General features: G+C 48.7%; 1 protein-coding gene across 10 annotated transcripts in view; it reads right to left on the bottom strand.

Moving 5' to 3' along the window:
- Positions 1-303: 303 nt before the first annotated feature.
- LOC143793443 (PC-esterase domain-containing protein 1A-like) overlaps positions 304-24,348 on the bottom strand; it is a 43,367-nt gene continuing 19,322 nt past the window's right edge. For 2 of the 10 annotated variants that reach the window (XM_077280403.1, XM_077280404.1), the window contains exons 2-12: positions 22,787-22,866; positions 18,922-19,017; positions 5,697-5,776; positions 5,365-5,597; positions 5,151-5,292; positions 4,775-5,015; positions 4,501-4,596; positions 4,310-4,369; positions 4,188-4,238; positions 2,869-2,943; positions 304-967 (exon numbers count right to left, since the gene is read on the bottom strand). In XM_077280403.1, coding sequence (XP_077136518.1) covers positions 756-967; positions 2,869-2,943; positions 4,188-4,238; positions 4,310-4,369; positions 4,501-4,596; positions 4,775-5,015; positions 5,151-5,292; positions 5,365-5,597; positions 5,697-5,776; positions 18,922-18,994 — 1,263 coding nt within the window. In that variant the 5' untranslated portion in view covers positions 18,995-19,017; positions 22,787-22,866 and the 3' untranslated portion in view covers positions 304-755. The remainder of the gene's footprint in view (positions 968-2,868; positions 2,944-4,187; positions 4,239-4,309; positions 4,370-4,500; positions 4,597-4,774; positions 5,016-5,150; positions 5,293-5,364; positions 5,598-5,696; positions 5,777-18,921; positions 19,018-22,786; positions 22,867-24,348) is intronic. The other 8 variants (XM_077280409.1, XM_077280407.1, XM_077280405.1 and 5 more) reach the window with 8 other exon arrangements.

The raw sequence follows: 24,348 nt of genomic DNA, 5'->3' as shown, positions 1-24,348 counted from the left end.
TTAACCCCTCTCAGCACTTCATGTGCTGGAGGAATTTATTAGGTTTATATCAGAGAGGCCAACATCCTCTGTGATACGAATCTCTCTTCCTGTATCTCAGTGATTTCTGGTCGGCTCTCGGTGTCTCCCTCGACACCAGATCACAGACGCCTCCTTCTGCGGATCTGCTGTGGTGGTCTACAACGGGACTTTCGCATGGCATGGTAGGACGACACATGAGATCGAATAAGCAATGTGATCATAGCATGTGGCTGGGATCTGTGGTCCGCCACTGGGAAGGGATTGTAAATTAAAGCCTCAGAGTTTCCAGTTTGGGAAATTTTAATTTCAAAATCAGAACCGTTATAAATGTAACAAAAACTAGAAAAGTACAAAACAAACATCTGTATTATTACCCCAGACCAGAGGGTGAGGGCTCAGCCCCCCCCATACACAGACCGGTCCCTCAGTACAGCCACACCCAGGAGGAGGGCAGACCGTTCACCGGCCGACCCCACACATTACTAACCCAACATAGAAAGTGAAAAGTAACGAAAACCTGATACAAAACCATCCACGGCTCATCCGAGGGATTAATACATCCTTCATAGTGCAACACTTTATCAACACTTTATAGAAATTTTCCTGAGAGTTTCAGTACAAGAAACGAAGACACATTCACTGGAGAGAAAATAAGTGCAAAAAAACAAAAACAGCAGCATATTCCAAGTAACTATGGCCTGGCTGACACAGCAGAGCCCCCAGATGTCGCGAGGTCAGTACATCCTGCGTTGCTGCACTGGAGGTCGGGAGTACGGGTGCATCCAGCCATCCCTTCGCGCCTGGACCCGCTGAGGAGTCACCCTCATAGTCCAGTTTTCTTGTGGGTGCTGAACACGGGAGGAAAAGGAGTCAAAAGTCATGGATGGCGCCTGGTGTTGGAGATTGAAGTTCCTTATACTAAACGGAGCGCGGGTGAAAGAAGGACCTGAAAAAAAAAAAAAAAAAAAAAAAAAAATGATGAGTTGTATGAGGTGGATGCACCAGCTGAGGGGTCTGGAGGAAGAATGGACCCAAGAGACCGCCTGCCTGAACGAGCAAACACACCAAAGCGGTCCACAGGGAGAAGAGACCAACTGAGGGGTCCACAGAAAGCACTGATGGGGTCAGAAGGAGGACCTACCGAGGTGTGTGGAAGAAGGGAGAGGTTCCTGACCAAGAGGTTCCGAGGATGGAGCAATGGATCTGAAGGGATAGAGACGGACTGAGGAGTCCGGCGCAAGGGACAAGTGACCAAGGCGTGCAGAGGAAAGACCAACCGTGGAAGTCTGAAGGAAAAGATGAAGGAAGGACCGACCAACTGATACACAACTTCCAGGTAATGGAATAACGCTACCGGTGGTGACGCCACTAAACACAGTGATGGTAGTGATAGTAGTCGGGGAGCAGCGCCCCCACTGGTAACAACTCTGGGAGTAGTAGTGACACCGATACTATTCGCCTCCTTCCCTTTCACATACAGTGGGTAAAATAAGTATTTGATACTCTGCCGATTTTGCAGTTTTCCCACCTACACAGAATGGGAAGGTCTGTAATTATCGTAGGTGCACTTCACCTGTGAGACAGTAAAAATAAAAAACTGAAAATCACATTGTAGGATTGTTACATAATTAATTTGCATTTTATTGCAGGAAATAATTGATACAATAGAAAAATAGAACTTAATATTTGGTCCAGAAACCTTTGTTTGCAGTTATAGAGGTCAGACGTTTCCTGTAATTCTTGACCAAGTTTGCACACACTGCAGCAGGGATATTGGCCCCCTCCTCCATACAGATCTTCTCCAGATCTTCCAGGTTTAGGGGCTGTCACTGGGCAACAATGAATTTCAGCTCCTCCAAAGATTTTCTACTGATTCAGTTCTGTAAACGTGTTGGCCACTCCAGGACCCTGAAATGCCCCTTATAGAGCCGCTCCTTAGTTGCCCTGGTTTTGTGTTTTGGTCATTGTCATGCTGGAAGACCCAGCCATAACCCATCTTCAATGCTCTTACTGAGGGAAGGAGGTTGTTGGCCACAATCTCACGATACATGACCCCATCCATCCTCCTCTCTCAGTACAGTGCAGTCGACCTGTTTCCTTTGTAGAAAAGCACCCCAAAAGTATGATGTTTCCCCCACCATGCTTCACGGTTGGTGCGGTGTTCTTGTGGGTTGTATTCATCCTTCTTCCTCCAAACATGGAGAGTGGAGTTGATACCAAAAAGTTGTATTTTAGTCTCATCTGATCAATATGACCTTCTCCCATGTCTCCTCTGGATCACCCAGATGGTCATTGGCAAACTTCAGACATGCCTGGACATGTTCTGGTGTGAGCAGGAGACCTTGTGTGCTCTGCAGGATTTTATTCCATGACGGCACAGTGTGTTACTAATGGTAATGTTTAAGACTGTTGTCCCAGCTCTCTTCAGGCCATTGACCAGGCCCTCCCGTGTAGTTCCGAGCTGATCCCTGACCCGTCTAAGAATCAGCCTTACCCCACGAGGTGAGATTTTGCATGCAGCCCCAGACCAAGGAAGATTGACAGTCATCATTTGTTTCTTCCATTTTCTAATAATTGCGCCAACAGAATTCTCGCTGGTTGGTCGGTGATCACATACTTATTTCATGTAATAAAATGCAAATTAAATATGGAACAATCCTACAATGTGATTTTCTGGATTTTATTTTTAGATTCCGCCTCTCACAGGTGAAGTTCACCTACGAAAAAATTACAGGCCTCTCCATTCTCTGTAGGTGGAAAACGTGCAAAATCGGCAGTGTATCAAATACTTATTTTCCACACTGCAGCAGCCGCTGATCTTGTAGTCACCGACTGTGGGGTCATTACCTGGCGGGGGGCAGAAATAGCCGGGGGTTATGTTGGTGCTCAGTAACGGGCTATCGGTCACAAAGGGTGAAACGGCTGAAACACAGAAAACACGGTTAGTAGAAAAGGAGGAGACGCCAGCGCGGCACAGGAGGAGGGGGAGGATGAGACGCCAGCGCGGCACAGGAGGAGGGGGAGGATGAGACGCCAGCGCGGCACAGGAGGAGGGGGAGGAGGAGACGCCAGCGCGGCACAGGAGGAGGGGGGAGGATGAGACGCCAGCGCGGCACAGGAGGAGGGGGAGGATGAGACGCCAGCGCGGCACAGGAGGAGGGGGGAGGATGAGACGCCAGCGCGGCACAGGAGGAGGGGGGAGGATGAGACGCCAGCGCGGCACAGGAGGAGGGGGAGGAGGAGACGCCAGCGCGGCACAGGAGGAGGGGGAGGAGGAGACACCAGGGCGGCACAGGAAGAGGGGGAAGGAGGAGACGCCAGCGCGGCACAGGAGGAGGGGGAAGGAGGAGACGCCAGCGCGGCACAGGAGGAGAGGGAAGGAGGAGACGCCAGCGCGGCACAGGAGGAGGGGGAAGGATGAGACGCCAGCGCGGCACAGGAGGAGGGGGAGGATGAGACGCCAGCGCGGCACAGGAGGAGGGGGAGGAGGAGACGCCAGCGCGGCACAGGAGGAGGGGGAGGAGGAGACGCCAGGGCGGCACAGGAAGAGGGGGAAGGAGGAGACGCCAGCGCGGCACAGGAGGAGGGGGAAGGAGGAGACGCCAGCGCGGCACAGGAGGAGAGGGAAGGAGGAGACGCCAGCGCGGCACAGGAGGAGGGGGAAGGAGGAGACGCCAGCGCGGCACAGGAGGAGGGGGAAGGAGGAGACGCCAGCGCGGCACAGGAGGAGGGGGAAGGAGGAGACGCCAGCGCGGCACAGGAGGAGGGGGAAGGAGGAGACACCAGCGCGGCACAGGAGGAGGGGGAAGGAGGAGACGCCAGCGCGGCACAGGAGGAGGGGGAAGGAGGAGACGCCAGCGCGGCACAGGAGGAGGGGGAAAGAGGAGACGCCAGCGCAGCACAGGAGGGAGGGTGGAAGAGACAGAGCATGAGTAGACACTGGCACTACACAGAAGGAGAGAGATGAGGAAAAGGAAGAGGAGACGCCTGCGCATCACAGGAGTGGGGCAAAGAGGAGACGCCTGAGCGACACAGGAAGGGAGCAAAAAGGAGAGGAAAGTGAAGGGGGAGGAGGATAAGGGAGGATATTCACACATCCTGCAGGAGTAGATGACATTATGATGGGAGGTGGGATAGATGGGAGAAGTCTTGTGTTTGTTCCTCACCTTCTGAGTTTATGCGCATCTCGTTATCGTAGTACCTGGGGTACAGGTCACCTGGCAGGGAGAGGGCATCAGTGACAATTATAATGAGTAGGTCTGAAGGCGTAGAAGGCAGCGATACTCACCAGACATGGGGTCTATGTAGCTGTCGTCGAAGGAGGTGAATCCCGGCATGTACGTAATGCCTGCACAGACAGACGACTGGACTATAAGCAGATACACACACACATACACACACACACACACACACACACACCGGACCCTGCCTGGCACGCACACGCTGACATAATTGGGGCGGCCAGTAAAGGAGTCTTACCTTGGCCGCACTGTGCTCGCTCTTTGATTGCAGGGCGCAGCTTGGGATTTTTCCTTAGTTCTACTGCACGTGTAGGAGCAGCGTGAAGTGGAGAACCTGAAATACGGAGCAGACTAACAGGACTGGCAGATGTAGCAGAGCCCATTATGTCACTGCAGCTCTCAGGATTCTCTACCCATGAGTGAAACATTAGATTGCGAGCTCCTCAGACCACAGGGAGCAGTGTGCAGTGAACACCCATCAACATGCTGCGAATATAAGCAGGATCACGCACCTTCTGCCATCACACCCTTCGGCGGCTCAATGCCCCAGGTCAGTGCGATGTGGGTCAGCAGGATCTGGGTGTACTTCCGATGTGCCACCTGGTTCCAGTGGACGCCGTCACGGCATCGGAGATGCAGGTCGCAGCGGAAGTGGTAGTGCATGTCCAGCACGTCCAGCTTGTGAAAATCTGCCAGAGTGGCGCTGAAGAAGTTCCCCTCCACCATGTCCTTCCGCAGGTTGTGTACAGTGTTCTGGAAACAGCAGCAAAGACGTCACATGGGGAGAATACACATGTGCCCCCTACACTGTGCCAACTGCTGTATCCACACGGTCTGCATTTTCTATCTAGCCCCCACTTTCCACAGCTCAGACATTGGTGCAGTTACCTCCGGGATTTCAGAATTCCTGTATCCGACAGGCATGGTCGTGCTCCATATGATGAGGCACTGGGGGCTCAGAACCTCCTTGAGGCGCATACACAGGTGTTCCAGGTTAGTCTTGTAGCCCTCCAGTTGTTGGTCACTGTACCTGCAAGAGATGAGGACAGTGAGGATCTATCACTAATTTGGCGGTGGCGGACACCATGGTAGTGGCGGTCACCTATTGACATCCCAGATGCAGGAGTTTAGTATCAGCACATCCGGTTGGGGGCCGCTCTGGAAATCTGACAGTATGCTCTCCAGGTAAGCAGAGTAGACGCGGGTCAAGAAGTAGAAGCGGACAAGATGGTGGCCGCTCCGGTACTGCCGCACTTCTCGGAATGTGGTCCCATTGTGCAATTCATTCATTTGGCCGCCCTCTACCAGGGAGTCATTCTCAAAACTGAATTCCCCCTGCGGAGAAGAACAACAGCTCAACCATGGACAAGACAGAGGGGCCCAGCAGCACAGAGGATTTCAGGAGAGAAGCTGCTGTCACGTTGAGAACCTCACCTTCCGTTTCAGTTGAGCTTCGGAGAGAAACTTATCACTTTGCAGAATCTTCACCAGATCTTTATACACTGATCTCTGGACTAAAAGACAAAAAAAAGTGTCACAGCAAACATAAGCAGCCATCACCATCCAGCTCTGACCAGACTACTGGGGGAGAGAACTGCTAAGACACAAGCCCGAAGCAAATCATCATCATCACCACCACCACCACCACCACCACCACCAGCTGGCCCTGACTAAGAGGTGGCTGGGGGGGACACAGCTCCGAGACGAGCCCGGTGCCATCAATACCATGAGCAACCGACTGACCTGGCAGGAGATATCAATGCTTGCTGCCAGCTCTGACCTGACTACTTGGGAGCAGAGGGAAGAAGTGCTCAGACAAGCCCGGAGCTTGTCTCAGATAAGCAGCTTGGGCTCCCCACAGAACTTCATCCTGCCAGAAAGGCCTTGGTACCAGATAGGTTGCTGGGCATGTGAGCTCTTCCACATGCAGTTGAGCCAGGTGTCCCGTCTCAGCTTTACACTGACAGAGGTCTATAATCTCGAACCATATAGGATAGTGTCGATTGGCATGAAATCATGTCCCCCATATTATTTACATAGCGTCCCGCTAGGTCGTAGAACTTTCCAGTGTTCCCCGGGTGCCTGTACACAACATCCCCACACCGGGATAATCTGTTGGCGTTACTGTGGTCATAGCTCTTCTTGTTGGGAAAGGCGAAGTGTTATTTTTGGGAATGCAAGGCTCCACGGTAGCAACCTCCCTTTCATTCCAGACAATGTGTGTAACCAGCTGATAGGGTTGTGCTCCCTCTCCACAATGAAGTGGCGCTCATACATGTAAGGCTGCAGAGATGACACCACTGGCAGACATGCATTATCCATTGCGGAGTAGGTCACCTCTCACAGCACAAGCTTTCGGCTTAGGTATAAAACTGGGTGTAAAGTCGACCTGGCTGATCACAACACGGAGGCCAAAGTCACTGGCGTTGGTCTGTACTACAAATGGCCATGTGAAGTCAGCTGCTTGTAGTAGCGGGAAGCTTGAAAGGGCGATCTTCAGTACCAGAAAGGCTACCTCACAGTTGTTGGTCCAATCGACTGAAGAGGGCAGCTTCTTGGTGAGGACAGTCAGGGGCTTCGCCAGGCTACTGTGGTGGGGAACGAACCTCCTATAGTATGTACGCAGCACTGCCCAGGAAGGACATCACTTGTTTCTTGGCCCTGAGGGTGGGTAATGATGCAAGGTTATCCACTTTCCCAGGCTCTGCCTCTCCTTCTGGCAGGCTGCATATGGGGAGGGCACAGGCCTTCCGCTCATGATGTGCCCTCATGTTCACGTGGAAGGCATGCCACCTTCCCCAGGTGTGGTACAAAGTGACCAGGTATGTTATGGTGTTGAACCACTGGTGCAAAACGTACAGGTCTTCCCAGGCCACCTGAAGCTTATTCTGCGGTATGGGGACCAGTACCCACACCTTTAGACCCACCTGGTAGGTCCTCTCACATGCATTCTGGCTGTACCATCGCTTCTGGTATCATCATGCACCAGCTGCGTCAAGGCTTACAGCTTGTGCCAGTACTGCATGACATACTCAATGACTTACACTCCAGTGATGGATGTTTCCTTCCTAGGGTTCTTTCACCAGAGCCACGGGCCCAGCACATGTCGCCCATACAGGAGCTCAAAAGGGGTTGAAACCTACTGAGGCCTGTGGAGCCTCCTGGTAGACAAATAGCAAGTATGGGAGGTACTGCTCAGTCACGCCCATGGGAGTTGACCAACATCTTGAGCATCTGTTTCAGTGTGCCATTGAACTGTTCGCACAGGCAGTTAGTCTCTGGGCGTTACAGTCTAGTCACCAGATATTGCACCTGTATCTGCTTATATAAGAACTACACTACTCAAAAAAAATAAAGGGAACACTAAAATCCCACATCCTAGATATCACTGAATGAAATATTCCAGTTGTAAATCTTTATTCATTACATAGTGGAATGTGTTGAGAACAATAAAACCCACGGAGGTCTGCAGTTGGAATGATGCTCAAAATCAAAGTGGAAAATGAAGTTACAGGCTGATCCAACTTCAGTGGAAATGCTTCAAGACAAGGAAATGCTCAGTAGTGTGTGTGACCTCCACGTGCCTGTATGATCTCCCAACAACGCCTGGGCATGCTCCTGATGAGCCAGTGGATGGTCTCCTGAGGGATCTCCTCCCAGACCTGGACTAAAGCATCCGCCAACTCTTGGACAGTCTGTGGTGCAACGTGACGTTGGAGGATGGTGCGAGACATGATGTCCCAGATGTGTTCAAATCGGATTCAGGTCTGGGAAACGGGCGGGCCAGTCCATAGCTTCAATGCCTTCATCTTGCAGGAACTGCTGACACTCCAGCCACATGAGGTCTGGCATTGTCCTGCATTAGGAGGAACCCAGGGCCAACTGCACCAACATATGGTCTCACAAGGGGTCTGAGGATCTCATCTCGGTACCTAATGGCAGTCAGGCTACCTCTGGCGAGCACATGGAGGGCAAAAAATGCCGCCCCACACCATTACTGACCCACTGCCAAACTGGTCATGCTGAAGGATGTTACAAGCAGCAGATAGCTCTCCACGGCGTCTTCAGACTCTGTCACATGTGCTCAGTGTGAACCTGCTTTCATCTCTGAAGAGCACAGGGCGCCAGTGGCGAATTTGTCAATCCTGGTGTTCTGTGGCAAATGCCAAGCGTCCTGCACGGTGTTGGGCTGTGAGCACAACCCCACCTGTGGATGTCGGGCACTCAGACCATCCTCATGGAGTCGGTTTCTAACCATTTGTGCAGACACATGCACATTTGCGGCCTGCTAGAGGTCATTTTGCAGGGCTCTGGCAGTACTCCTCCTGTTCCTTCTTGCACAAAGGCTGAGGTAGCGGTCCTGCTGCTGGGATGTTGCCCTCCTACGGCCCCCCTCCATGTCTCCTGGTAGCGCCTCCAGCCTCTGGACACTACGCTGACAGACACAGCAAACCTTTCTTGACACAGCTCGCATTGATGTGCCATCCTGGATGAGCTGCACTACCTCAGCCACTTGTGTGGGTTGTGGAGTCCGTCTCATGCTACCAGGAGTGTGAAAGCACAACCGACATTCAAAAGTGACCAAAACATCAGACAAAGCATTGGTACGGAAATGGTCTGCGGTCCCCACCTGCAGAACCACTCCTTTATTGAGGGTGTCTTGATAATTGCCAATAATTTCCATCTGTTGTCTATTCCATTTGCACAACAGCATGTAAAATTGATTGTCAAACATTGTTTCTTTGATCTACTTGGAGTTATATTACGTGGATTAAGTATTCCCTTTACTTTTTTGAGCAGTGTATATCAGCTGCAACATGAACTGGGTCACCCCGTTGGTGAGCATTGCCTGGGAAAAACCCACTCGGGAGAAGGTGGCAAAGTCTACCACCATCAGTATAAAAAGGCGTTTCCTGTGGCTGCTTAGAATGGATGGTGGTCCAACCAGATCCACAGCTACACTTCTGAAAGGCTCTCCAATAATAGGCAGAGTTACCACTAGGGCTTTGAGGTGCTGCACTACCTTCCCCAAACTCTGACAGGTGTCGCATGAACGGCAGTAGGCAGCCACATCAGCCCCCATCTTTGGCCAGTAGAAATGTTGGGCTAGCCTGCCCATTGTTTTAGGAACCCCAAGGTGTTCGACCCATCATAATCTCATGTGCAATCCGCAACAACTGCCAACAGATAGCCTGTTCCAGTAAGTGACACCCTATGAGAGGTGGCGAGTTCTCCTTCAATGGAAGTCTTCAAATAGAGGATGGACAGACATCTGTCTGAGATGGTTTAGTGAATCTTGTGGTGCATTGAGCAGGGGGGGGGCGGACGCGAGGACCATTGATGTCCCTTTTAACTCTTAACATTCTATGAAAATCAATGACGACTGTCGGTCCTGTTGTGAATTCCGTTTTTGGGCTCCCTCCTGTGGTTGTGAACGGTTCTTTTGTGAGTTCTGCCATTGGGCTCCCTCTGGTGGTTTCGAAGTGGTATTGCTGCTCCTTGAGTTTTGCTATAGCAGCTGCCTTCACTTATCGTCTCTCCTGCCTTGCTATTTAACTTTGCTCTGGCCTTCAGTTGATGCCAGCTGTCAATGTTTCAGGGTCAGATTCAGTTTTCTCCTTGGATATTTCTCATGGCCTGTCCATTTCAGCAAAAGATAAGTTCTTGTTAGTTCTTATTAGTCCATTTGCTTTGGACCTTATTTCTCAGCTCATGTTATGTTTCTTTTGTCCAGCTTGTCATTGTGATATATTCAGGCTAGCTGGAAGCTCTGGGGAAGCAGATTTGCCCCTCCACACCGTGAGTCGGTGTGGAGATCATTTTTGTAAACTCTGCGTGGATTTTTAGTTTTTAATTCTGACCGCACAGTATCCTTTCCTATTTCTGTCTATCTAGATTAGAAATAGGCCTCCTTTGCTAAAATCTGTTTTCATCTCTGTGTATGTCATTTCCCTCTCCACTCACAGTCAATATATGTGGGGGGCTCTTTTTCCTTTTGGGAATTTCTCTGAGGCAAGATAGTTTTCTGTTTCCATCTTTAGGGGTAGTTAGTTCTTAGGCCGTGACGAGGCGTCTAGGGAGAGACAGGAACGTCCCACGGCTATTTCTAGTGTTGGTGTTAGGAGTAGGGTTTACGGTCAGTCAAGTTACCACCTCCTCAGAGCTTGTCCATGTTTCCTTTTAACCACCAGGTCATTTCAGTGTTGCTCCTTAACCACCAGGTCATAACAGTCCCTAGGCCAAGCCTCCAGTAAACCCTTCTGGACAGTCACCCGGTACAGTAGTTGTGGAGACACAGCGCGAGGGGGTCAGTGGGTGTTGTAATCCGATAGCCTAAAAACGCGTGGACCAGGGATCATCCCGCTGAACGCCCACTCTCCTATTGCTATGGGCATAATACTACTCAGACAACACAAAGTGAGGGTAAAACAGTGTGGCAATACTTTATTGAATCACAAAACAGGCAGATAACACATAACAGTCCCAGCAAAATACCCAAGATGGTGCAAATTATAGCATGTCACCCTTCCGCTGACTCGCCAGGATAAGAGCAGATGTTACTTCAGTGCTTTCAGGGCTGACTACCCAACCTGTGACACCCACACAAGAGGCAGTAACGACAAGCAAACTGATAGTCCATTGAGGTACAAGGCCAGGTGACCGGAGGGCAACAACATGGCTTATCCGAACATCTCCATGGAGCCAGGTGACTGATGGATCCCATTCCTGGCTTTCCCAAATTTATACATGGGTTCAGTTTTGGTAAACGCAGAAGAGCTGTATTCTTTCAGCTGGGGGCCCTGTTCCCTTAAGCTGACATCCTGTACAATGTCAAATCTGTGTCCCTCGTGATGGAGCCATGATGTCCTGGCCGCTGTCTTTTGGATTGTTCCTGGCTGTGGTTTTGTAAAGAGTCTCTGGTTCTTTTGGATCTTGTTACAGAGGAATATCCCCACCTTATATAGTTCACAACTTTTGTCCTTCAAGCCATCATCCAGAGGTCAAGGGGAGGGTGTGATGAGATAAAAGGTATCAGCAGGTTTGGAATATTATAAAACTTAACCTTTACTATTACCTTTAAAAGGGTTTTCCAAAGTACCAAACAACTTGTGCATGTAAAGTGCTAATGCAAAAAAACAAAGTGCAAATAAAATTGTACAGTACCCATAAAGAGGGGTTTTACCACTTTTAGTATAGTCTCATACATGGTCTCTTTCTCCTCAGTGTGGAGGCTGATCCTGAAACATCTATGTCCGGACCTGGTCGGCCTTTATCTGCGCTTGCCCTTTCTGGTGCCATGGGAGTGATTCAGAAACGCTTCAGGTACAATTTGCATTTAATGTGATTTTGCTTCTAATACATTTAGGAGGCCTTAATGGCACAGCGAATATAAAAAACGTAGAGTAGGACTGCCCCATTATGGAGAATGCCGTGACGTGGCGGCTCAAAGAATTGATCAATTGTTTGCTAAAGGTCTCATTTTGAAATACAGTTAGAAATTAATATGTGCACCTGTACTTTATGTATTGCGTTCTGACCATAAGCAGCGCTGGCTTCTCCCCTTTTTTTAAAGCGCTGTTTTTTTAGGTTTGGCTTTTTTAAAAATGTTAAGGTGTTCCCATTGATCTGACGGGTAACTTATCTTTTTCAGGACTCTAGAACTTATAAACATAAAATATAATGTCCTGTTTAGGGTTTAGTTGGGGTGCTTTTACCCTTCAACCCCTTTTCACAAATACCAAATTCTCCAAAAATGACGTTTTCCTCCCACCAGCCCAGGAGCAAATTAGCATACGAGGGGGTACAAGCGCTCCCCATCGTTGTGCCCCTGAGCTGGTGGAAGTACTTATTGTCAAAAAGAAAATTATTTTTTTGTGAGACAGAACTCCAGAGCCTGAACAACAAAACTGTTATCATCAATAAATTGACTTCTTCGCGTTCTAAGATAGTAGTCCACAGCCACTATACCTTTTTTGTGGGGAACTGAAGGGTATAATGCCTCTACATCAATACAGCATGATATATATCAGCATCAATGTTATCCATAGAAACCGCGTCTATGGCTGAAGAGAACATCGTACCTTGGCTACGCTACATAGACGATGTGTTCGTGATCTGGAGAGGAAATGAAGCCAGTTTCAGAACTTGTGGCGGGTCTGAACATAAATGATCAGGGCCTACACTTCACATACGAGATGAACACCTCCAGACTGCCTTTCTTGGATATTTTGATCGAGAGAGGAAGAGAGGGGCAAATAATCACAAGTACATACAGAAAGCCAACAGCATCCAATTCTCTCCTTAGGTGGGAGTCCAGTCACCTGGCCCCTCACGAGAGGGATCCCTAAAGGTCAGTATCTCCGAATTCAGAGAAATTGTCTGGACCATATGATTTTCAAAAAACAAGTAAACGACTTGAGAGCGCTTCCACGAACGCGGTTACCCAGACAATGTTTTGAGGGAAGCGTATAAATCCTCAGTCGTGAGAGAAAGAAAGGAGTTACTTACTCCGGTCCAGAAAAGGGAAGAAGAAGACAACATCAATGGAGCAAAAGATCTAAGATCATGCAGAGGCGTTGGTCCATTTTACAGATGGACGGTGATCACCCCACCTCAGATTACCATTAAGGATAGGATTGTCCACAGTCATCTCACCTCTAACCCTACACACTCCACTTGGCTGGGCAATCGGATTAAGGGATGTTCTAGATGTGGAGGGTGTAAATACTGTGGATCCATGTGACAAGGAAAGGAATTCACGAGAAATGTGACGGGGAAGACTTTTCACATAAATCGTTTCATCAGGAGTTGTATACAAAATGGCGTGTGAATGCGGTCTAGAGATCATCGGCAAAACTAGTAGAGAACGGAGTAGAGTGGGTGAACTTCATAGAGACAATTAATAAAAAAAAAAAAAGAGACCCCAGTGGCAAACCATGTCAATAAGACGCATAACGGAGACCCGAGAACTGTTAATTTATGGGAATCGACAGAATCTACCAATCACAAAGGAGAGAGGATTGGGATAAGCGAATCCCACAAAGGGAAAGCAGGTGAATATTCCGTCTACAAACCATCCGTCCATTGAACTCTTCCTACAGTCATAGATGCAGGGTAGGGTCCTGTGGAGCAGAGGGGGCGCCACGGCGCAGGATATAGGGGGCTAACCTCCGCGTTAGGCAGGATGTATAACAGACAGGGATGTATAGGGACAGAATAGAGCAGCACCTCTCTTCTATCATTTCCCAATACATTATAATTCAGAGGGGTCTGTTGTATCCTAATTTTCTGTATGTTGATTTTTTATATACTGTTTTTTGTTTTGTTTTTTTTATTAAAAAAAAAAGTCCTTTTTTTATTTTTTTTAAAAAAATCCTAGAATATAGGGTGATCGTAAATAGTGATCTCTCTCGGTATAAATATACATGTTTAAAAACGAATAATGCGTAAAGGTCAGACTTTCTAGGTCGGTGTGTTTACAATTATGGGAGCCTCTAATAGTGCTGCACCCAATGAGGTAGATGAAGGATGGACTTTTAGATAAACCTGCCCACAAAGGGCGTAAAACAAGTCTATGGATAACTCGGAACAATACGATAAATGAGTGATATAAATGGTGATCATAGGCTCTGAATAAGTGAGGAGTCACATTACACGGATACAGAACCAGGCGCTCATCACAATGTTGTACTTGCGGCAGGATCCGTATACCGGCCCAGCATGCACCGCGTGCGTTCCAGCATCCAAATGTGATGGAAAAGTTCCAAGAAGACCGTGCGGTCCAAGCACCGGAAGTGCGGAAACATGCGGTCACCAACATCCGCGTTAGGCACATACAAGGCAAGTAAATGGAGGAGAACCAGAGCTGTGCTCAGAACTTACAAGATGTCACTATGGACCACATGGCCGGGATAGATGACCTTCAACTGCCAGAAATGGTATGATCTGAACTCAGCTGTCAAAACCGGGGGACGGATCCAGTGACCCCCCAGAGGAGAATTATCTGCTAATTTATGCACATAACCCAATATGACAACAGCCTGAACGTATGCCTGTGAATGGATCTCAGAGGAGTGGCAGAGATGTGGTCATTTGGGACAAGTTATACATCAGGATATGGAGGTTGTATTTTCCTTTTCTGTACCACCAGATGTTTGGCTTTAACAAAGGTATACATATGATGAATAGAAGTGACTAGGGAGGATTGATAAGCAGCGCCTTCCTGGACGCATACTTACCTTTTAGTTTAGTGCACCACTATATTATGACAAAATATTAAGAGATACATTTGGTATTTGTGAAACGGGGTTGAAGGGTAAAAGCACCCCGACTAAACCCTAAACAGGACATTATATTTTTTGTTATAAGTTCTAGAGTCCTGAAAAGGTAAGTATCAGATCAATGGGAACAACTTAACATATGTAAAAAATCCAAACATAAAAAAAAAATTAAAAAAAAGAGAGACCACGTATGAGACTATACTAAAAGTGGTAAAACCCCTCTCTATGGGTACTGTACAATTCTATTTGCACTTTTGTTTTTTTGCACTAGCACTTTACATGCACAAGTTGTTTGGCACTTTGTAAACTGCTTTTAAAAAGGTAATAGTAAAGGTTAAGTTTTATAATATTCTAAACCTGCTGATACCCTAATTTTTGTTTTGGTTAATCTAAAGCCCTTGCTGATAAACAAATGTGATATGAGAAAAAATGCAAGTTAAAGTATTTAATCAGTTTGCATAGTTCATCCTTCTCTGTTTTAAAGTCAACAAACTATCTGGCCTGGACAATGTGTAATCAACATATTAAACATCTATTGTTCAATTATCCTGCATCTGTAAAATTCAAAGGTCAACATATAGATAACAGTCTATGCCTTCTGGCTTACTGAAAATAGATGCCTGGATCAACAAGATTAAATGCAGTGTCGTCACAGTAGTCCTTGGTACCAGACCAAAGGCTTGAGGTCCGAGTCTGAGGGAGGCTGTGCCACCTGCTCCTTGAGAGCTTTCAGGCCAGCGTCAAGTTTCCAACGCCGCCTGCAACCCCTGACAGAAGATGTGGCGGCGTTGTCTATCTGATCACGTCCAGTCAGTTCCCGGAGACCTGTCTCCTAGCCTCCATCTGACCCAGCAGTCACCTGGTCAGAAGAGGGGGGGGGGGGGGTGGGAGACACAGTGAGACCCCTGAGAGACCCCGGAGCTCCCACTTCATGTAACAGTGACCATGGTTGCTGCAACTGCGGGTAGTGGCCACCTCCCCACCGCTTCTGGCTAAGTCTCCAGTCTAGACAGACTAACCCAGCCCCATGACATCCTTGTTGTGAACAAATCCTGCAAGGAGGCCTTAAAGGGGAGCCCCAGCTTCCCTCAATTGAATGCTCCCCCTCAGCTGCTCTCTGCTCCCCGTTTGTCCCACCAGTGACAACTCTAAAGGACCCAGCATGCTTGCTGACCACACACCAAGGTACAAGGTATCGGTACAGCTTGTTTGATCTCCTCCCACCAGAGGGGAAAGGCTACTGCAGGGTTGACTGCAGGCAACTCGATCCATGGGAGCCTTGGCTGGGCTCCCCCTTGTCTAGAACAAAATAGTCTTCCACCTTCTCCCCACCATCTGTAGCATTGGCCATCTCCCTGGCTCTGCCACTGGTGCCACTTGCTATTCTTGCAACCTTTGGTCACAGAGCTGCAGCCTGATGCACCCATACACCTTACAGTATTTGCAATCGTCTTGTCTAATGAGCTGAGCTGATCTTCAGACCCCAGTAGCACAAGGCTACTGCTGGTTGTCTAGTGTCTGGGAGTACGAGTCCCACACTCGCACAATTATCTCGATCCAACCATGCGGTCATCAATATGTGCAGAACCGCACCTCGCAGCCCCACATGACATCACCAATACGTCAATGGTCACGCTGTTTGGTCTCCTCACTTTCACCAATGTTCCACACCCCTTGGGAATACGCAAGGTTAGCTTGGCACAGTTTTACACTTACATCCCTTGTCCACATGGGCACAGGGAGAGAGATTGTGGCCCACATAAGTGCAGGACTGGCACAACACTTCCTCACAACCCCGACTGGCTGAGAGACCCGTTTCACAAGCCCCAGGGAAACAGAGCATTGCCAGCACGGTAGGACTGCCGCTGGTTTCTCGCTAGATAAAAGTCCGGTACGTTAATGGGATTATACTGGGCCAGAAACCAACCCTGGTAGCAAGTGACGTTAAACCGAGAACATGGACATGTTAACCCAGCGGAAATACTCGCCGGATTGTGCCTGAAACAAAAAACCTGATGTGTGAAAGTAGCCTTAGAAGACAACAAAGGCCACGCACGAGCAATTAACTCTGTGGGAAAGGGAGTGACCGACCAAACCCAGGAAGGTCTTAGTTTCCCCTCCTTCGGATTTGATGGATCATAACATCTCCATGGAAGGTCATTGGGAGGCGGTTTTGGCACAATCGGCGGGCACTCTTCCCGTCAGATATCTCAGAAATGTAACCTTATAAGGCCAGGGCGCACAATACAATAAGTCCATATGAAAACTTACGGCTCCCATACACCTGAGGGGGAGGAGCGTTGAAGCAGTTAACCCCTTCAAGACTGAGCCCGTTTTCGTTTGAGTTTGTTTTTCACTTCCACTCCTTCCCAGTGCCATAACTTTATTTTTCCATCAATATGGCCATATGAGGGCTTGTTTTTTTGCGGGACGAGTTGTACTTTTGAACAACTCAATTGGTTTAACCATGTCGTGTACTCAAAAACGATAAAAAAAAAAAATAAAAAATCAAGGTGCGGTGAAATTGAAAAACTTCGATTCCACAACATTTTTTGGGGGATTTTTTTTTTTTTTTTTTTTTTTTTTACCATGTTCACCAAATGCTAACACTGACCTGCCATTATTATTCTCCAGGTCATTACGAGTTCATAGACACCAAACATGTCTAAGTTTCCTTTTATTTAAGGGATGACAAAATCCAAAAGTTTAAATTTAAAAAAAAAAAAAAAAAAAAAACTTTTCCCGAGACCCGTAGCGTCTCCATTTTTCGTGATCTGGGGTCAGGTGAGGGCTTATTTTTTGACGGCCGAGCTGATGTTTTTATTGATACCATTTTAGTGCAGATACGATCTTCTGATCGTCCATTATTGCATTTTAATGCAATGTTGTGGCAACCAAAAAAAACCTAATTCTGCCATTTTGACTTTCTCTCGTTACACCGTGTAGCGAACGGGTTAAACTTTTTTTTTTTTTTTTTTTATATTGATAGATCGGTTGATTCTGAACGCAGCAATATCAAATATGTGCATGTATGAGGGTTTTTTATTGTTTTATTTTGAATGGGGCGAGAGGGGGGTGATTTGAACTTTTTAAAAAACATTTCTTCCCCACTTTTGTCATTCTTCAATAGCCTCCATGGGGGGCTAGAAGCTGCCATTACCTTACTATGCTACATACAAGCGATGATCAGATTGCCTGTAATCTGGCAATAACAACCACAGAGGTCTGTAGCAGACCTCTGGTTCTCATGCCAACCCATCAGTGACCTGCGATCATGTGACGGAGGCACCGATGGGTGGATTTCCCGATGGCCGGAAGCGCACATTAAATGCCATTGTCAGAGTGACAGTGGCATTTAACAGGTTAATAGCAGCAGGTGGATCGCGATTCCACCCATGGCTGTTCCGGGCACAAGTCAGCTGTTCAAAACAGCTGATGTGTTAGGAAAGATGTGGGCTCTGGGGAGAGACGACATACTGTATGTGCAAGTACATGTACAGCGCATGTCGTGAAGGGGTTAAGCTGCTTGTGCTCGAAGCAGGGGTTCATCCTGCCAGAAAGACCTTGGTACCAGATAATCTGATGGGAGTGTGAGCTTTTCCACTTGGAGATGTTGAAGCTGGACCACCTGCTGAGCAAGGCGTCCTGTCTCCACTTCACACTTTGAAGGAGCTCTACAATCTCGGACAGAATATGATACAGTCAAATGGCATGAAGCTAAGTCCCCCATATTCTTCACAAGACGGAGCAGCCGGTTCAGACCTGACTACTGGGGGAAAACTGATGAGAAACCAGACCAGAGCCATAATCATTACGAGCAGCCAACTCAGAGCAGGGAACTGGGGAGGGAGAGAAATGCTCAGACACAATCCTGGAGTCATCGTCATCACGAGTAGACGGCTCGGACCTGACTATTTGGGGAGAACTGTTCTGCAGATGAGGGGGATACACAGATACAATACAGACCAAAAGTTTGGACACACCTTCCGCACAACACAACTGATGGTCCCAACCCTATTTATAAGGCAAGAAATCCCACTTATTTAACCTGACAGGGCACATCTGTGAAGTGAAAACCATTCCCGGTGACTACCCCTTGAATTTCATCAAGGGAATGCCAAGAGTGTGCAAAGCAGTCATCAAAGCAAAAGGTGGCTACTGTGAAGAACCTAGAATATAAGACATAATTTCAGTTGTTTCACACTTTTTTGTTAAGTATATAATTCCACATGTGTTAATTCATAGTTTTGATGCCTTCAGTGTGAATGGACAATTTTTATAGTCATGAAAATACAGAAAAATCTTTAAAATGAGAAGGTGTGTCCAAACTTTTGGTCTGTAATGTAGAGTCACAGTACATGTAGGATTTTGTCACTTACTGGAGTCTCCGAGGACAACGACGAACTTGTTGTGCAGTAACTGGCGGACATGAACTGAGCGGAAGACCCCCATAACTGCCCTCCGACATCCAGACCCTGAAAGAGAAGAGACCAGGCAGTCACCGACAGCAGCACATGGTACGTCTCCTCACAGAGCCCGGTATGGTGAGTATTACACGGTACATCTCCCCACAGAGCCCGGTATGGTGAGTATTACACGGTACATCTCCCCACAGAGCCCGGTATGGTGAGTATTACACGGTACATCTCCCCACAGAGCCCGGTATGAGGAGTATTACACGGTACATCTCTCCACAGAGCCCGGTATGGTGAGTATTACACGGTACATCTCCCCACAGAGCCCGGTATGGTGAGTATTACACGGTACATCTCCCCACAGAGCCCGGTATGAGGAGTATTACACGGTACATCTCTCCACAGAGCCCGGTATGGTGAGTATTACACGGTACATCTCCTCACAGAGCCCGGTATGAGGAGTATTACACGGTACATCTCCTCACAGAGCCCGGTATGGTGAGTATTACACGGTACATCTCCTCACAGAGCCCGGTATGGTGAGTATTACACGGTACATCTCCTCACAGAGCCCGGTATGGTGAGTATTACACGGTACATCTCCTCACAGAGCCCGGTATGGTGAGTATTACACGGTACATCTCCCCACAGAGCCCGGTATGGTGAGTATTACACGGTACGTCTCCCCACAGAGCCCGGTATGGTGAGTATTACACGGTACATCTCCTCACAGAGCCCGGTATGGTGAGTATTACACGGTACATCTCCTCACAGAGCCCGGTATGGTGAGTATTACACGGTACATCTCCTCACAGAGCCCGGTATGGTGAGTATTACACGGTACATCTCCCCACAGAGCCCGGTATGGTAAGTATTACACGGTACATCTCCCCACAGAGCCCAGTATGAGGAGTATTACACGGTACATCTCCCCACAGAGCCCGGTATGAGGAGTATTACACGGTACATCTCCTCACAGAGCCCGGTATGGTGAGTATTACACGGTACATCTCCCCACAGAGCCCAGTATGGTGAGTATTACACGGTACGTCTCCCCACAGAGCCGGGTATGAGGAGTATTACACGGTACATCTCCCCACAGAGCCCGGTATGGGGAGTATTACACCGTACATCTCCCCACAGAGCCCGGTATGGTGAGTATTACACGGTACATCTCCCCACAGAGCCCGGTATGGTGAGTATTACACGGTACATCTCCCCACAGAGCCCGGTATGGTGAGTATTACACGGTACATCTCCCCACAGAGCCCGGTATGAGGAGTATTGCACGGTACATCTCCCCACAGAGCCCGGTATGAGGAGTATTACACGGTACATCTCCTCACAGAGCCCGGTATGGTGAGTATTACACGGTACATCTCCCCACAGAGCCCGGTATGGTGAGTATTACACGGTACATCTCCTCACAGAGCCCGGTATGGTGAGTATTACACGGTACATCTCCCCACAGAGCCCGGTATGAGGAGTATTACACGGTACATCTCCTCACAGAGCCCGGTATGGTGAGTATTACACGGTACATCTCCCCACAGAGCCCGGTATGAGGAGTATTACACGGTACGTCTCCCCACAGAGCCCAGTATGAGGAGTATTGCACGGTACATATACCTGGGCCTTCCTACTATAGCCAGTTGGTCTAATGGGTGAGAGCTACAAAGAGCCCTCCCATTATACCCTGCAGGTCTACCGGGTGAGAGGCCACATGAGTCTTCCAGCTACACCTTGACAAACTCATTCTGACTTGCTAAAGCAGGGGACCCCAACCTGTAGCTCGGGAGCCACATGTGGCTCGTGGTCTCATGAATTGTGGCTCGTGGCTGTCTGCCAGCTTGGTGCATTCGCTCCAGATTTAGTAGACTGGTATGAAGAGCACATCTCAAAATGGTGAACTTTGTGAGTAGCCCTGCACCGAAGAGCAGATCTGGGTACACATCCACTGGTTTTGGGGGGTGTATAGATCGTTTAAGTATGGTACGCTGGAGACAGGATGATACTACCGGTCAGAGGAGGTGCCTGAAGATGGATGTGACTGTGTAGGGAGTACGTGTTGGGGGAATGCTGAATGTGGTGGGAACCCCTGGATTTTGGTATACTGCTTCGGGGTGATTTGTGTGAAAAAGCTTTGGTTATCATTATACCTGTAATGGGGGCTTTGGTTGCCACTACTGTGAGGAGAGCTGGATGTGGCTCTTAAGGTCAGAAAGGTTGGGGACCACTGTGCAGCTAGAGGGTGACCTGCAGACAAGGTCCAGGCACACTGAGGGCATTTGCAGAAAGGTGAGCTGTCTGGAGAATAAGATGAAGCCACGGACAACTTGTTCTGTGTGCAGTCAGGGCCCCAATGGGATCCAGAACAGCTATAAAGGACAGAGAAGGAAAGGAAGGAAAGATGTGGGACCAATAGTGACAAAGGCGAACATGCCGGAGTGTGGATGTTTGGACGTACAGAAGTGGCACAGTTGTAGGGAAGACAATAGAGGTTGGATCAATGACAAGGGAGGAGAGCAACAAGTGAATAAATGGTGTCGTGTGGCGGAGGAAATACAACAGTGCGGAAGTAGAGAGACTACAGTGGGACATAAGGTGTATCATGACTGTTTTGATGCACAAAAATCTACGACGATGACTACTACTGCCCCTCTTCTGTATAACCAGAAACCCAGACAGACAGGTGGACTTGTAAACATTGTGGTCAGACCAACCCAGACTGGAGAGACACTTGTGTGACCTGTGCTGCAACCCGACCTAAACGAGTTACACTGAGTCCTGTCCGGACAAGATCACATGTAGTGACAGAAGAAGCTGACTCAGTAGTGGAGGCAGTGACTTCTGGGGAGGAAGAGGACAGTAGGCCTGAGAAGGAGGAAGTTGTAGAACATCATCTCACCCCCACCACAAGACAGCCATCCACGTCAGGACCAAGAATGGTGACAGACTTATGCCTGGAGCCCCTCTGACCAGCTAGCTATGCTGAACCAGCTGCCTGACCCCGAGAACCAACCTTTCCCATTTTACAGACAAATAATGGAAATACAGCGGGTATATAAGTGCACCTGGGCAGACCTGGAGAGCTTGGCGAGTGTGCGAAGGCAGGCGACGTCCTAGAACACATAATTAAGATAGATACAGATGTGGTAAAGGACCAAACAGGGGGCACTGATGATAAATCTGCCCGGTCCGGGGAGACGTACTGAGAATCACTAAAACAATGGGCGACAGTGAAACAATCGGAGCAGTCTGTACACCTGACTGACGTGACGCAGCAGGAAGGCGAGTGTGGAGACCTACTTTGGCCGGATACAGCTAAAGTGGGCAGACATGGGGTACAGTCCTATAAACCCACTTGATGTAAAATACTGGTAAATGCTTTCAATGACGTTATGACCAAAGGCCTACAAGACACAGTGCAGACAGCCAGACCTGAATGGAGAAATGTAGATCCAAAAGGCCTCCTGAAGGTGGCTAAAGGAGATGACCAAACCAGGACAATAATGGTGAATCATGAAGTAAAACGCAGCAGCACTCACCGGTCCTGAAATCAGAAGTTCCTTTATTCAAATATAAATACACCTCTTCACCTCTACGTAGAAGCGCTGTGACAAGCGCGAAACGGCCGTCGTCTCCTCCTGCACACTCCTTCCACTGCCCTGTTCCCCCGTGCCGTGAAGAGGTGTATTTATATTTGAATAAAGGAACTTCTGACTTCAGGACCGGTAAGTGCTGCTGCGTTTTACTTCACGATTCACCATTATTTGATCTCTGATTTCCCCGCAAGCACCTCCGGTTACCTATTGGATTAATCACTTACTGAAAGTCTTCGTTCAGCGTCTCTTGGGATTCTGCAGCTGTGCGGCTTTTTCTCTTTTCAAACCAGGACAATAAGACGACCTGTCATGTATGAGGGAGCACAAGGAAAACAGTGAGGAGCTGGAATTGTGGAGAAAACGGACGCTGCGCCAACCAGTGCAGAAACCCTACAAGAGACCAATCTCCACCTCCTTCACCTTCAGACTAGGAAACTGGTAACCCAGTGACAAATGTGTGCCCCCAGGACCTGGTCCAGCCTTGATGACCACCATAACAATGCCGGTGTAACAGGCCAGATTAAACCCCCGCCCAGAATATACCAGGGGTTAAAGTGGCCTAGGCTAGATTATACCCCTGGTATATTCTGGCCTAGCCCAAACTATACCCCGGGTGATATCATCAATAACAGAGCTCCAGGCAGCAAACGGGGCCCCAGGCAGCACCCAGGGGCCCCAGGAACAGCACAGGGACCCCCCAGGCAGCCCACAGGGACCCCCCCAGGCAGTGCAAAGGGGCCCAAGACAGCGCACAAGGGCCCCAGGCAACACACGGGGCCCCAGGCAGCACACGGGGCCCCAGGCAGCACACTGAGTGGCAGAGACAGTGCACAAGGGAGGGGGAAGTGACAGTGTGCAAGGGGGGGGGAAGAGATAGCGCGCATGGCCCCTGTGCGCTGTCTCTGCCCCCTGTGCACTGTCTGGGATCCCATGTGCGCTGTTTGGGACCCCCTGTGTGATGTCTGTGGCCCCGATCTTGAGTATGTTAGAGCAGAATCCATTTTACCTTGCTCGCCTCCATTTTGTATAAGTGTTATTAGAGGTCAGAAAAGTAAGATACAATTCACTATTCTTCATTGTGCTGTTATCGTGAATTCCTAAGAACTAATGGAAGGAGCGCAAAATACAGACAGACACACTGGCGCTGGGCTACCCCCCTACAAATGTAGCTAAAGGAATGAATGTCCTTGGTAAGATAAAGAATGATGTACTGTGTAAGATATGTCTGCAAAAGTGTAGGGAGATTAGGGAGTAAAACACTCCGATGCTTAGCCAATACATGGGGAATCCGCCTCCAACACAAGAATGCATAAAAGTGTGTGTAAGCTCATTAAAAACTAGAGATATTTCAAATACAGCCCTGGCGTACTGTGTCTTATCTCTCCGGTGCCGTGACTTCATCTCTACAGTGGACTCATCAGAGAGTAGGTCGAGACCTGCGACAACAATTCTGGCGCCCGAACAGGGACCTGAGTGCTTCATCTGGGACCCGGCCGACTCCAGTAATGGACCAGGGGACTTCCCGGGACTAGTGGCATCACACAGCGCTGGGGTGAGAATACTGATTATATTCTGCCTACGTCATTCCACTTGTGGACGGGTTTTCCCCTTCTTCTAGTCGACCAGGACCAGGTAAGATCACGGGCTTTGCCCGGCTCAGGTACCCTTGAACCCAGATGTTAACCCTCATTGTGTGGATACTGATGACTCCACTGTTAGACTAAAATGATTGACCCCATGATCTTTGTATGGTGTGCTTGTGGAGTGTTTGTAGTTTGTCTGTTCA

The sequence above is a fragment of the Ranitomeya variabilis genome, chromosome 1 (genome assembly GCF_051348905.1).
Source record: "Ranitomeya variabilis isolate aRanVar5 chromosome 1, aRanVar5.hap1, whole genome shotgun sequence".
Taxonomy (NCBI): Eukaryota; Metazoa; Chordata; class Amphibia; order Anura; family Dendrobatidae; genus Ranitomeya; species Ranitomeya variabilis.
The sequence above is the reverse complement of the archived record's forward strand: the minus strand, read 5'-3'. Positions and strand labels throughout refer to the sequence as shown.